We start from the raw sequence: 13,432 nt of genomic DNA on the forward strand, positions 1-13,432 counted from the left end.
GAGTTTTTAAAGCTTTTATGGAGCATTCTTCTCCTAGTTTTTAACGCTGATTTAATTTCCTCCTTGACTATCTGGAAGTTTGTTTGATCCTTGATTTTGTATTGCTGTGATTTCTACGTCTGGAATGTGAGCATCTCGACTATATAATGTTCTATAGTACTCCTCGATGATTTTCAAGATTCTTGTTGTTCATATATGGCATTCCTTGTTTATTTTTTAACTTATAAATGTTCCTTGTTCCTATCGTCAACTTTCGTTTCAAAACTTTTAGGTTTTTGTTTTGTTCTATGGTATTAGTTGTTTCTTTAGTGTTAAAGTTTCTTATATCTTTCCTAATGACGTTTATGGTTTTTTTTTGATCAGATAAAAGGCATATATCGAGCACAGTTTAATTAAATCTTGCCCAAGTACTTTCGATCCCTAGATCATCTTCAGGGGCATTTCGTCAATTGTGGCCTATCCGGCAAGAACAAGATGTCATAAACATATAATTGTACATTACACTACACTACAAATAGACAAACAAACACTTTAAAATAATTTAAGGAAGGCTACATTGCTTGAAGAAGTCGGAGACAGAATGTCTCTCATTCTGTCTCCGACTTCTTCAAGCAATGTAGCCTTCCTTAAATTATTTTAAAGTGTTTGTTTGTCTATTTGTAGTGTAGTGTAATGTACAATTATATGTTTATGACATCTTGTTCTTGCCGGATAGGCCACAATTGACGAAATGCCCCTGAAGATGATCTAGGGATCGAAAGTACTTGGGCAAGATTTAATTAAACTGTGCTCGATATATGCCTTTTATCTGATCAAAGTTCATTTATTCGAGCATTCAACCTTATATTTATTGTTTATGGTTTTGTTTAAATTCTTTAGCTCTGCAATATTCATTGTGTGCTTATCTTTCATTTACCTTATTTTTTACATTAGGTTTCTTGTGTCTTCTATATGTTTTTCATTTTTCCTTGTTTGCTTGGCTTGGCACTTCTCCTATGCCTTCTTTAGGGTGTCCACCAACATTTCTTTAAGCTGTTCTAGATTATTTTTATCTTGCACATCTTTCTGTAGGTTACTCTCTATTTCTTCCTGGTATCCCCTTGTGTTAGTAATCGCACTGTAGGTGACATTTTCAGTCCTTGTGACCATATTACCATATTAACATACTGATATTTCCTGATCTAGGTATATTTACTGATATACATAGATCTTATTTAGTCTTGTTACATAATCCGCTCTTAAAAAGCTATATATATATATATATATATATATATATATATATATATATATATATATATATATATATATATGCCAGTGACCCAAGCTGTTAAGACACGAAAATCTCAATAAATAAATAATCCTCATTGCTAGATTGAGTCTTAGACAAAATACATTTTAATATATTTTTTTTGTTTTAAATATTTTTGCAATTTTATATCTGGTTCCTCCTAGTTTTGTATCAAGAAAAAATTATTTTGATATAATAAAAAATCACAATGTTGTAATATTAAAAATAATTTAGAAAAACGTAGGTCAAAATCGAATACTGCAAAAATGTAGGGTATTCAGTATTGTTATCGATAACGATATCTCTAAAAAATAAGAAAGAAGAGTCCCAAGAAACTTACAACCCCTAAAATATTGGGGAAATAACTTACTAAACATATCACTAAACCATAACAATAAAAACTATACTAAATAAACTAAATAAATGGTATATCGGTATATGGAAGACCATATACCGATGCCATCTTCATAGCCAGAGAAGTAAAAGAGAAAACTCACGAAATTTAATCAAACTGATCAAAAACACATAGCAAAACAATATAATAAAAGCAAAGAACTAACCAATAAGGTCAAAGTTGGAATTGGAATAATACAGGAAACTTCTCTCAGTACACTACAGTTTAACTTTATGGATGAAATTATTAACAAAGTAAAAACAAACAAGGAAAGGAAAGAACTTAAAATAATATGCTAAGCAGATGATGTGATGTGAATGACACAAAGTGAAGACGAGTTATAAAGAATACTTCACGAATTAACATAACTACACTCTGGGCCAAAATTAACCGGCCACCTTAAAAATGGGTAATTTTTGATGTCTTATATCTTCTAAACCTGTTGTCTGATTTAAGTGATTTTTTTAATATGTTATAGCTTTATTCCTTGAAAATATTTTTATAATAATATGGTTGCTAAATAGGTAAATTTTTATTGTATACCGGGTGTATGAATTAAACTGTGTTTTTTTCTTAAAGTTTGCATCACCCTGTGGTATATTCTAGCATTTATAAAATATTGAAATTAAATCCTAACTATAGCCTCATGTTTTCTCAACATTTTGTTTTTTGACTCATTCGCTTATGTTGGATAATACAAAAGTTAGGTAGTTTAACAACTAGCCATGTTTTCCATCAATACAGACCATTTAACTCACCAGCAAAATTAACCTCGCCACCTTTATTATTGTTTTATTTACATAACCTGTGACAGTTTGTTTCCTAAATTTGTGTCATCGAAAGATTTTGGACATATAGTCGTTGTACGACATTGTTGCAAATCTGTTTCCGTGTTAATAACAATTCTTGAACAATTTGTAATTAAAATTAACAATTAAAATTGTAATTTTATATAAATGTGAGCGAATATTGTTTAAGTTGAAATTTTAGTGTTTATTTATGGTGTGTGATTTTAAAAATGCCACTCGTTCCAACTGATACTGCTAGGGCAATGGCTTTAGTTGATGCTGGTTACAGTCAACGTCATATCGCTGGTATACTCGATGTATCCAGAACTACCGTACAAGAGGCCATCAGACGATTTCGGGAGACAGGATCGTACAACCGCAGGCCAGGTTAAGGCCAAAAACGGGGCACCTCAGTTCGAGATGACCGCTTCATTGTCACTAAAGTATTAAGAAATCACTTTTGCACCGCTCCTGAAGCTCGTAGGTCTCTTCTTGATGTGAAAAACGTTAGTGTGAGTAGACAAACGATTAGAAGAAGACTGTCAGAAATAAACTTGAAGGCTTTTCATCCAGCTCGCGCACCACAACTGCTCCCACAACACCGTAGGGCTAGACTTCATTTTGCGCGAGAATATGCTAACTGGACTATGGCGGAATGAAAGAATATACTGTTCTCAGATGAGAGCAGAATAGCCCTAAAAGGTCCAGATGGACGCCAACGTGTCTATATGCGTCAAAATGAAAGGTTTGCTGCATGCACTATGACCGAAACAGTGGCTTACCGAGGAGGGTCAATAATGATTTGGGGAGGTATTTCTTACGAAGCGCGTACTGATCTTGTTGTGTTCGGTAGAGGCAGTGTGAATGCCCAAGTATACGTGCAAGAAGTTCTCCAAGACCATGTCATGCCTTTTGCACCATTCATTGGTGATAACTTCAGACTAATGCATGACAATGCACGTTGCCATACAGCAAGATCTACCCGTGAGTACCTTAATGAGGTCGGGATTCAAGTTCTACCATGGCCAGCACACAGTCCCGATCTTAACCCAATTGAGCATATCGGGGACAACCTCTAAAGACGGGTAAGAGCAAGAGTACCAGCCCTTGCATCCTATGAAGAGCTGAAGACAGCTGAGGTAGAGGAGTGGCACAATATCTCCCAATCTGATATCCAGGATATCATGAATGGATTGCCAAACCGGCTCCAAGAAGTCCTAAGGGCTAGAGGCGGCAACACCCATTATTGATACCCAATTTTTTTTTCAATTAGACTTTGATTTCCAAAATATTGTTAATTTGAATTTTCTTCGAAGATTTTATTCATTGGATTTTTACTGTAACAAATGACTTTTTTTCAAAAAGATTATTTTTCTCTTCCGCGGAGATAAAAATTGATAAAAAACATGTCTAGTTGTTACAGCACCTAACTTTTGTATTATCCAACATAAACGAATCAATCAAAAAACAAATACTAATAATACTAACTAAACAAAAACTAACCTAACCTAACCTAACCTAACCTAACCTAACCTAACCTAACTTTTGTATTATCCAACATAAACGAATCAATCAAAAAACAAAATGCTGAGAAAGCATGAGGCTATAGTTACGATTTTATTTCAGTATTCTACAAATGCTAGAATATTCCACAGGGTGATGCAAACTTTAAGAAAAAAACACAGTTTGATTCGTACACCCGGTATACAATGAAAATTTACCTTTTTAACAACAATATTATTATAAAGATATTGTCAAGGAATAAGGCTATAACATATTAAAAAAATCGCTTAAATCGAACAATAGGTTTAGGAGATATAAGAAATCAAAAATTATCCATTTTTAAGGTGGCCGGTTAATTTTGGCCCACAGTGTACTAGGAAGTTTATTGCGTAAATTTCATGAGAAAAGGGAGAGTGGGTGATTGTGTTAAATGTTCCGCTGAGGTGCAAATGCTGGATGAAAACATGATAGAACAGATATAGAGTTCAAATGCGTATCAACCGATGGGAAGCTAAGATAAAAGTAGAAGAATAAGTGAATAGAGAAAATCTTTGGAAGAATTGATGAAAAAAAAACTCCATCTGATCATTTTGAATTCCGAATTCTGAATGCAATTAAACAAATCGCAACTGAAACGAAAAAAGAAAAACTCAAGCATGAAACGACAACTAAAAGCATGATAAATTTAATTTTGTTCTAGTTTTCTATAAACTGCTTTATCAGTTTGTCCCTAATTTGTTTTTTGTTATTATTATTTAATTTAATTTATTAACTATTATATTCTTAAATATCCCTTTAATCTAATGCAAGTTTGGTGTTAGGTGCATTTTAAATTTGAAATTACACAATTATAGGATAATAAACTCAACTACAGATGTTAAGCTTTTAACTTTTTTTGCTTATATTTTGACAATGACTTTCGATTGATCAGTATTTATTATATCGTGATAGGTGAACTTTCGCATTTTTTTTTATTTCTAGCCATACATACAGATATAGCATTAGTTAAATACAAAAATGAATAGAGTTCCAGATGTTTTATGAACACCAATGAATAATTACATTTTTAAATTAAAAATTTCACAGACTTTCTTATTATAGTCTTAAATTTTTATTTGAGATATAAATAACTTTAGAATTAAAAACTAGTGAACGGATAACAAATATATCGGAAATGTACCGTTTACTTAATGAAAAAATCATATTTATATTCATGGGAAAATATAAAGGAAGCGTGGCAATGGGCTATCAATTATATGCTGGCTCAAGAACCTCCGCCAGTGGTTCGAAGATAGCACCACGACACTATTTAGGTCCGCTGCGCACAAAGTAAAGATCATGCGACTGGTTGCCAATGTTCTTGGAGGATCAGGCACTTAAATAAGAAGAATATATATGTAGAAAATCTTTTTTTTATTATGAAGATTGAAATAAAATAGAGTTTGATGTTGATATTGACAGGAAAGTAAATATTAGTGGAAATATTCTTTTAAAATACATGATCTGGAATGAAAGTACAACAACCAAAGTGTTTTCTGTCATGAGTGAATATGATAAAATATGTGATAATAATAAATATCCTTCTTCTTTACTTTCCATCTTATTTCGAAGGTTGAAAATCATCATGGCTATGCGGACACTGTTGACTGCCGCTCTAAATAGTTCTGCACTACAGCATTCAAACCATTTCCTCAAGTTCTTAGCCACAATATTTTTCGTTACCCCACATTTCGCTTTCTTCGAATTTTGCCTTGCATAAATAGCTACAGAACAAGAGAAAGGCCCCGTAAAAGATGGATAGACGACGTAGAGAGGGATCTTATATATATATATATATATATATATATATATATATATATATATATATATATATATATATATATATATATATATATATATAATCGAACACCTCTCTACCCTAAGGTGTGAGGTTAGTTAACCATGAATATCAGGCAGTGGCGAAGGAAAGTATCCGACATTGCAGAATGGAAGAACATTGTTAAGCAGGCCAAGATTCACAAAGGGTTGTAACGTTATTAGAAGAGGAAGAAGAAGAAGAATAACCTACAGTAATGAATATCTTTGCCCTCTTATCACTTGGCCTAAGTACTCAAATTTTCTTCTAAAAATAGTCAATATTATTTTAGCTTTATTTTCTATTCTTCTAGTAACATTTGAATTTGATCTTTGAGTCCATGATATTCGTAGGATTCTTTTGTAACACCGAAATTCAAAGACGGTCAACTTATTCAGATATACTTGTTTTATTGTCTATGCTTCCAAGCCATAAAGAAGAGTAGTAAATTCGTAACATTGAAGCATCCAACTATATATCCCGCCAACAAAGAAATTTTTTAAGTTTGACGAATGCACATGCTATTATTATACGTGTCGTAATTTCTTTGGTTTGGTCTACATTTGATGTTATCTATGTTTCTAAGTATTTGTAGGTATCCACATCTCAATTACAGTATCTTCAACAATCAATTGGATGTTTGCATCTGCTGATTTAGTCATGATCATGCGTTTAGTTTTTTTTTTTAAATTCATCCGTAGTGTGTATTCATGTCAGTAATAAATATTATCATTACTTTATTACTTGGCTAGAAACTACATAAACCTAAAAATAAATTAATTAAGATCGTATGAAAAATGAACAAATATCTATCCTCCTGCCGCATAGTCAACTTCATAATGTTCGTTTCCATCACTGATAGATGGTTAGTGGTTTAGTGTAGCTTTGCAAAACAACGGCCTTAAAAATATATACTTCTTAATTAGACGTAAGGATTATGAAAAATATATTTGAGGAGAGTATCAAGCATAATCCAGAAAGAATTTGTCAATAACAAATCAAATAACTTCCTTTAAAGGGGTCCAAACTACTTGCTATGAACACAAAATGATACATGCTTTTATGGTGATGTTAAAGCCGATAAAAAAGAAGAAGCAACAAAGAATTATATGATTATATAGAAGGATTAAATACGGAATTAAATAGATTACATCTTAATAAACCACAGATTTCGAAAGAATATTAAAGATGTAAAAACTCACCCCGCCGCTGATATAACCTCAATCCATAATTAACTTAATAAATTAACAAAAATTAACAAAACCAACCGAGTCTAGTAGGATGTTATATAGACTCCCTTAGAAACCCCGAAACACGTGAACACAGCAGATAAATAGAAAAATACCCAAAATTACTAAAATACCAAACGAAAACAGAACCATTAACGAATGTTGATGCGATATACAATACTTGATTTTAGAAGAAATAAGCGAGTCTCTGCAACACCTACAATATTGGAAAAAAATAAGTGAATGTAGCAAAAAATCCTAGACCCGATGGAAGTTCGACAAAAACATAAAAATAGGAGCAATAACAAATACTACGAAACCAATAAACTCACAAATATAAGAATTAAGCAAGCCAAGGAATTTTGACTCGAGAACTCGAGAGGGGACTCGAAAAGATCGACAAAAAAACGACAGTTTTAACCTCCACAAGAATATACTGCCGAAATTAAAATACTCAAAAGTGTTCACGCACTTAAACACGCAGATGGAAAAATTTCTGATCACGAACAATAGTGCAAAGAATGGGAGAGATACATTACTGAACTTTTTAAGGATTCTTTTAGATAAAATGCTAACACATACACATACTACCTGTGACAACCTGTTAAACAGAGGACCCGGTATACTGAAATCAAAAGTCTGAGAAGCAATAAAGCAAGCAAACAATAATAAAGCACCTGGAACAGATCAAATCCCTGCTGAGCTACTTAAGCTTTTGGACGAAAAGGAAAACACTACCTACTCAATAAGTTACTATAACAAAAATTAAAATGAAGGAAAAATACGACATGATTGATTAGTCACTGTTTATAACATTACCAAATAAAAACGGGCCCACTAAATGCAGTAACTTTAGACGAATAAGTTAAGATACTTTTACGAATTATCCAAAACCGAGTATTCCTTCTACGCGAAAGTAAAATGGGAAATAAGCAATTTGAATTTAGAAATAGTCCAGGAACTGGAGAGGCACTATTTTGTATGCACGTTCTCTTACAAAAAAAGTTGTAGATTCCGAAAGAACGGTTATGTTTGTTTCATCGACATCGAAAAGGTATTCGACAGAGTACAACACTATACACTTTTAGATTGCCTGCTGGCAGCACGACTTGACCACTACGATATAAGACTGCTAAAATACTTATATTACAATTAAGTAGCCTCTATATAAATTGGAGATAGTCATACTGAAAAACTATCCATCAAACGTGGAGTACGACAAGGTTATGTTTTGTCACCCAATATTTTTAATCTATACACTGAAGAAATCTTTAGTCAGGGTGTGGATAACAGACAAGAGGGAGTAAGACTAGGCGGAGAAGTAATTAACGATAAGAAGATAAGCTGACGATACAGCCGTTCTTGCAGAAAATTTGCACAGTCTTCGAATATTAGTAAAACTAGTCAGTGTAATGAGTTATCGGAGAGCACATTAAACGCTGTGAATCATCGTTTATCCGTACAGAGACAGGAGAATCCGACGATATAAAAATCAAATGAGGGGTCCGACAGGAATATATATATATATATATATATATATATATATATATATATATATACTATCACCCCTGCTGTTTAATATATACAGAAATCGTTCTCAAAATACGAGTACAAAGCATTTTTTAGTAGGTTTAATAGTTTCTCTTTGTCAACCATTTTCTATCCACTCCTGAATATAGGTCTCTCCCAATTGCTTCCATCTTTCTCTGTCTTGCGCCAATCTAATCCACTGTTTGCCTGCCACTGCTCTTATGTCATCTTCTTTTTTAAGTTCCATCTGCTATCGAAGGTTGGAAATCATCATGGCTATGCAGACTCTGTTGACTGCCGCTCTAAAAAGTTCTGCACTACTGCATTCAAACCATTCCCTTAAGTTCTTAAGCCAGGATATTCTTCGTCTTCCCACATTTCGCTTTTCTCGGATTTTGCCTTGCATAATAAGTTGTAATAATGCGTATTTTTGCCCTCTCATCACATGTCCTAAGTACTCAAGTTTTCGTCTTTTGATAATTAATATTATTTCCGCCTCATTTCCTATCCTTCTAGTTACTTCCACGTTTGACATTCTTTGAATCCATGATATTCGTAGGATTCTTCTGTAACACCAAAATTCAAAGGCGGCTAACTTATTCAGATGGACTTGTTTTAGTGTCCACGCTTCCAGGCCATAAAGAAGAGTAGAGAACACGTAACATCGAAGCATTCTCAGGCGTAGTTCTAACCTTATATCCCGACAACAAAGAAACTTTTTAAGTTTAATGAATGATGCACGTGCTATTTCAATGCGTGTCCTAATTTCTTTGGTTTGATCTACATCTGATGTTATCCATGTTCCTAAGTATTTATAGTTATTTTCATCTACCCATCTTTTTTGAGGTCTTCCCATGCTTCTTGTTGTCGTCCTTGGTCTCCATTCTAGAATTCTCCGTGTTCACCTGTTGTCATTATATCGGGCTACGATAACATCCGAAACTGATGGGCACTACAAAATGAAGAAAATTTAATATACAATGATTTCATTAACATGGGCCTATTTGCCACATCATGAAAACATCCTTAGAAATTATTAAAGACAATTTTGGAGACCGCGTAATTTCCCCTAATGCGCACTTTCCGAACTCATCTTCATCATTTGATTTAGCCGCCCTTACTTGAGTAACATTTGCTTAAATCTAAAGCAATCAGCTTTTATGGAAATCCCACCAGTAACTATTAATAAACGCTTGTAATTTTTTTTCTTTAAGAAGAATTTTGCAGACTATTTTCAAAACCATACTTGACAGCTTGACAATATTTTTAAATCTATGAGTCTATGAGCCGGGAGTAACGAGAGTCAGTGGGTGATGTGAGTCGCCACAAAATAAACAAACCCTGACAAAAATCTTAAAATTCACACTACTTGATATTTTATTGTTTAATTATTTTATATTTGGTAAAGTATCAATTTTCAGTGTCTTTTATTTTGGAGCATACAGAATCATTGACATGTTATATTTAAATGTAATTGTAGGAACTGCACATGCTAATAATTACAAAAATTATTTAGAGGAAGTATATATTAAAATATAATAATTATTAAATATACTAATGATTTAAAGATTGTAGATTATATTATTTCGCCAACGGAGAAAGTTTTGACCATTTTTTTTTTCACTTTTACTCGCACAATATTACCTATGGGTAGATGTTTTGATAATTTCGGACTGTCATTAATTTAAAATTAATATACGAGAGTGTTTTTTGTTAGGTAACAAAGTGTTGCGACATCTAATTATTATGAGAGTTTCACATTCATTGGATTTTATTAAAGTTGATAGCTGGCCACGGAGTTTATGTTCAAAATGACTATTAGTACTTTATCCTTTTATTTTTATAACCTCCTATTCAGTTTGATTGTGGTATTACAATATAAATAATGGTAGCACAGTGTTCCCTGGTTTGTCATATTTTAAATAGTCAATTTCTTTTCTATTTAAGTCTAAATTTAATTTATTTCAAAACTGTTCAGAGACTTTTAAATATATTTAAATTTAACTTAATCTAAAGAAACATGTTTTTTTGCCTATTTTATATGTAGTGTTATGGATTTCAAATTTGTAGCCTTTAGAAAGAATTATAAAATTAATTCACACATTTTTTAGTACCGCTCTTTTTAAAAGTTCTTAAATAATGTTGCTGAGCTGAATCAGCTGATTCTCCATGAAACAGCTTCATTACGTAGTCCCTTGAATGCCGCATAGTGAACACTATTTTTGGTACACCTAAAACTGTCTTTAAATTGAAGTATTTTGTACCTAATCCTCTTCTGGCTCATCAGTTCTTTTGTTGCCGTATTTTCTCCGATACACCGGCACCGATACTGATGTGATATGTTTTATTCCGCCAGTAAATAGGTTCTCCTCGGTATTCCCACACTAGCCTGGATAATACTTAGATACTACTGGGGATCCTTAGAGTTACCACAGCCTTTTGAGTATATGTACATATATTCATCTATTTAAGTTCAAAAGTCCTGGTGATCTCCTTGACAGAGTCTAGAATTGCATATATCTCTACCTAAATTACAGACGTGTACATTCTCCTAGTGGAATAGAAATGCTTACATTTTCACTAATACTATCAACTCCTACAACCAACCATTCCGAAGTTTTAGACAGTTTTTAACTGGCCTGTGTACCAACTGTAATTCTGCAGTTTGAGTTATGTGTCCTCTCTTCTTTATCCCCACGTTGACGGATGTCTACCTAAAAAGGTACTTTGGGCATATATTTAGATATCATATGCTTAGAAGTTCTCATGCATATTGTACCCCTAATTTCGTTTTTGATATTGCTATATCGTAATCTAACAATTACGTTATTAAAGTTTTCTCGTAGTAGATAATATTTCTTTCTCGCCTTCCCTTACAACGATGTGTAGAGGAGGAAGATCCAGTAGGACCCCCACAGCTGCTGCGGATGTGCCTCTAACAGCTCCTGTAATTTGACGGTAAGCAAGCCTTTGCACTTTGCTTATTCTGAAGATGGCACGTCTTTGCTGCGTCTTTGGCTACCAAACATTGATGCTTATGTTATTGTGGGTTTTCTCACCATGTTATAAAATCAATATAACGTCATCAATATAACATTACCTTTAAGGGCTCCTACACTCTCCGATGTTTTTGAGCCATCAGTGTACCAGCTAGCTTTTGCTTGTATGGGTACATTTTCTTTCCAGTCATCTCTGCCTGGCTACATCTCATAGCTGTTGCATCGATGGGTTACCCCATTCCGATATATGCTTTTAGCTCATCGATTATCTTTCTATTGTCAGCAACATGCACCTGGGTTATATGTTGCTTCTATTAATCTGTGCATTACAGATCTAGCTTCGTCCTGTATAAAGGTATAAAGTGATGGAAGATTCATCAGGACTTTTAACGCCGCTATAGGAATTGTTTTTATGGCCCTCGTAATACACAGGCATGCTAGCCTTTGTGTATTACTTGCTGCGTCTTTGTCCACTACGTTACAGACCATAGGTTATCGTTGGTATAACCCTTGTGTATAACCATAGTAAGTCCATATAAACCATATTTCATGTAAGTCTATGATCAAAATATACCCCTAGGTATTTTGGTTCTTTGGCAAATAGAATCTCTATTCCTCCCAGCACCGGTGGCTTTAGGTGATGACTTGTGTTTTTTGGGCATTGACTATATCGGTATATATTTATTATTTTTAAATCTATATCTAAGTTTTCATGTTTAAGATAATGTAACAATATTCTAAGATGTTTTCAAGTCTATTTAGTTATCTTTATTTATGTATTAGTCTGAAAAACTAGAAAAACAGATAAGCAATAGTCTAATACATAAACGCAGATATTTTTCTAAACTAAAGTTGGATACAGAAGGATGATATCATAACTAAAAACTCCAAACGTTCACTAAAAAGATATAATAAGTATTTTTAACTCGTACTTTAATCAAAAGAAGTTTTGGAAACTGTTAACGTAAGAAGCAGAGTCAAAAATGCGCATATTTTATCTCTGTACTCGTAAAAAATATTTAAACATGTACTACAAGATAACAGTCTTCTGTCAACATCATATCAACGAATTTTGCGAACATAATAAAGCATCCAAAAATACAGTTTATTTTATTGAAGTGAATTATTATTCACCTTGAAGTGATGCAAGAAAAAATAGTCGTAATGAAATGTTCATGAAGAAGAAGAAAATTATGTCAAATAAAAACGTCCTCTCAGCGGATATATAAGAAAAAAAGAAGAAAATCTTACAAGAACGTCCGGATACGGCACAGCGAATTTTCTGAGAAGGAGATTTATTAATGTATCAGAAATATGTTTTCTTCAGCTTTCAAATATTTTAAGCAGATAATATTATTTTCCTTTATATTATCGTCATTTATGTTTAATTGGTATCGTGTTTTATCTGCTCTTTTCATATATCCCTGTACAAAATAAAACAATGCAGTCATTGAATTTTACAACAATTTCCGTACTTATTACATAAAATGTAATGATAATGAAGTATATTATTTTTTTATTGAAAGTATTTGAAAATTATGCAAAATATTACATTATAATAAATATTTTCGACGTTCAGACTTTGTTAGGTATTTACTATTAACCTACAATTCGTAGAATTTGTTCTGTCTAAGTTTTGTTCAGTTTACAGAATAATAGAGTTGTACTAACTATGGGTAACGAAGAGTAAGACCCTTATTTTTTTTTAGTCAATAGCGACAATTTTTTGACAATGTTATTTTACGTATTTCTTTATTTATTTTTCCAGTTTCTATTATAAGTCGTACCAGTAACAATCACTTCACAGACATGTTCTATCTAACCGTCTCCCTCCATGTGCTGTATT

The 13,432-nt window shown here is 32.8% G+C and overlaps 1 protein-coding gene across 4 annotated transcripts in view; it reads left to right on the top strand.

The window, feature by feature from the left end:
• Nucleotides 1–13,432, top strand: part of LOC140450432 (acyl-CoA Delta-9 desaturase-like) — a 78,551-nt gene that overhangs the window by 41,289 nt on the left and 23,830 nt on the right. Inside the window, exon 1 of one of the 4 annotated variants that reach the window (XM_072544074.1) lies at nucleotides 13,244–13,272. The exons of the other annotated variants lie outside the window; for them this stretch is intronic. Within the exon in view, the coding sequence (XP_072400175.1) occupies nucleotides 13,259–13,272 (14 nt within the window). The 5' untranslated portion in view covers nucleotides 13,244–13,258. Of the gene's footprint in view, nucleotides 1–13,243; nucleotides 13,273–13,432 lie in introns of those variants that run through there. 4 annotated transcript variants of the gene reach the window in all.

This window comes from Diabrotica undecimpunctata, chromosome 1 (assembly GCF_040954645.1).
Source record: "Diabrotica undecimpunctata isolate CICGRU chromosome 1, icDiaUnde3, whole genome shotgun sequence".
Classification (NCBI taxonomy): domain Eukaryota; kingdom Metazoa; phylum Arthropoda; class Insecta; order Coleoptera; family Chrysomelidae; genus Diabrotica; species Diabrotica undecimpunctata.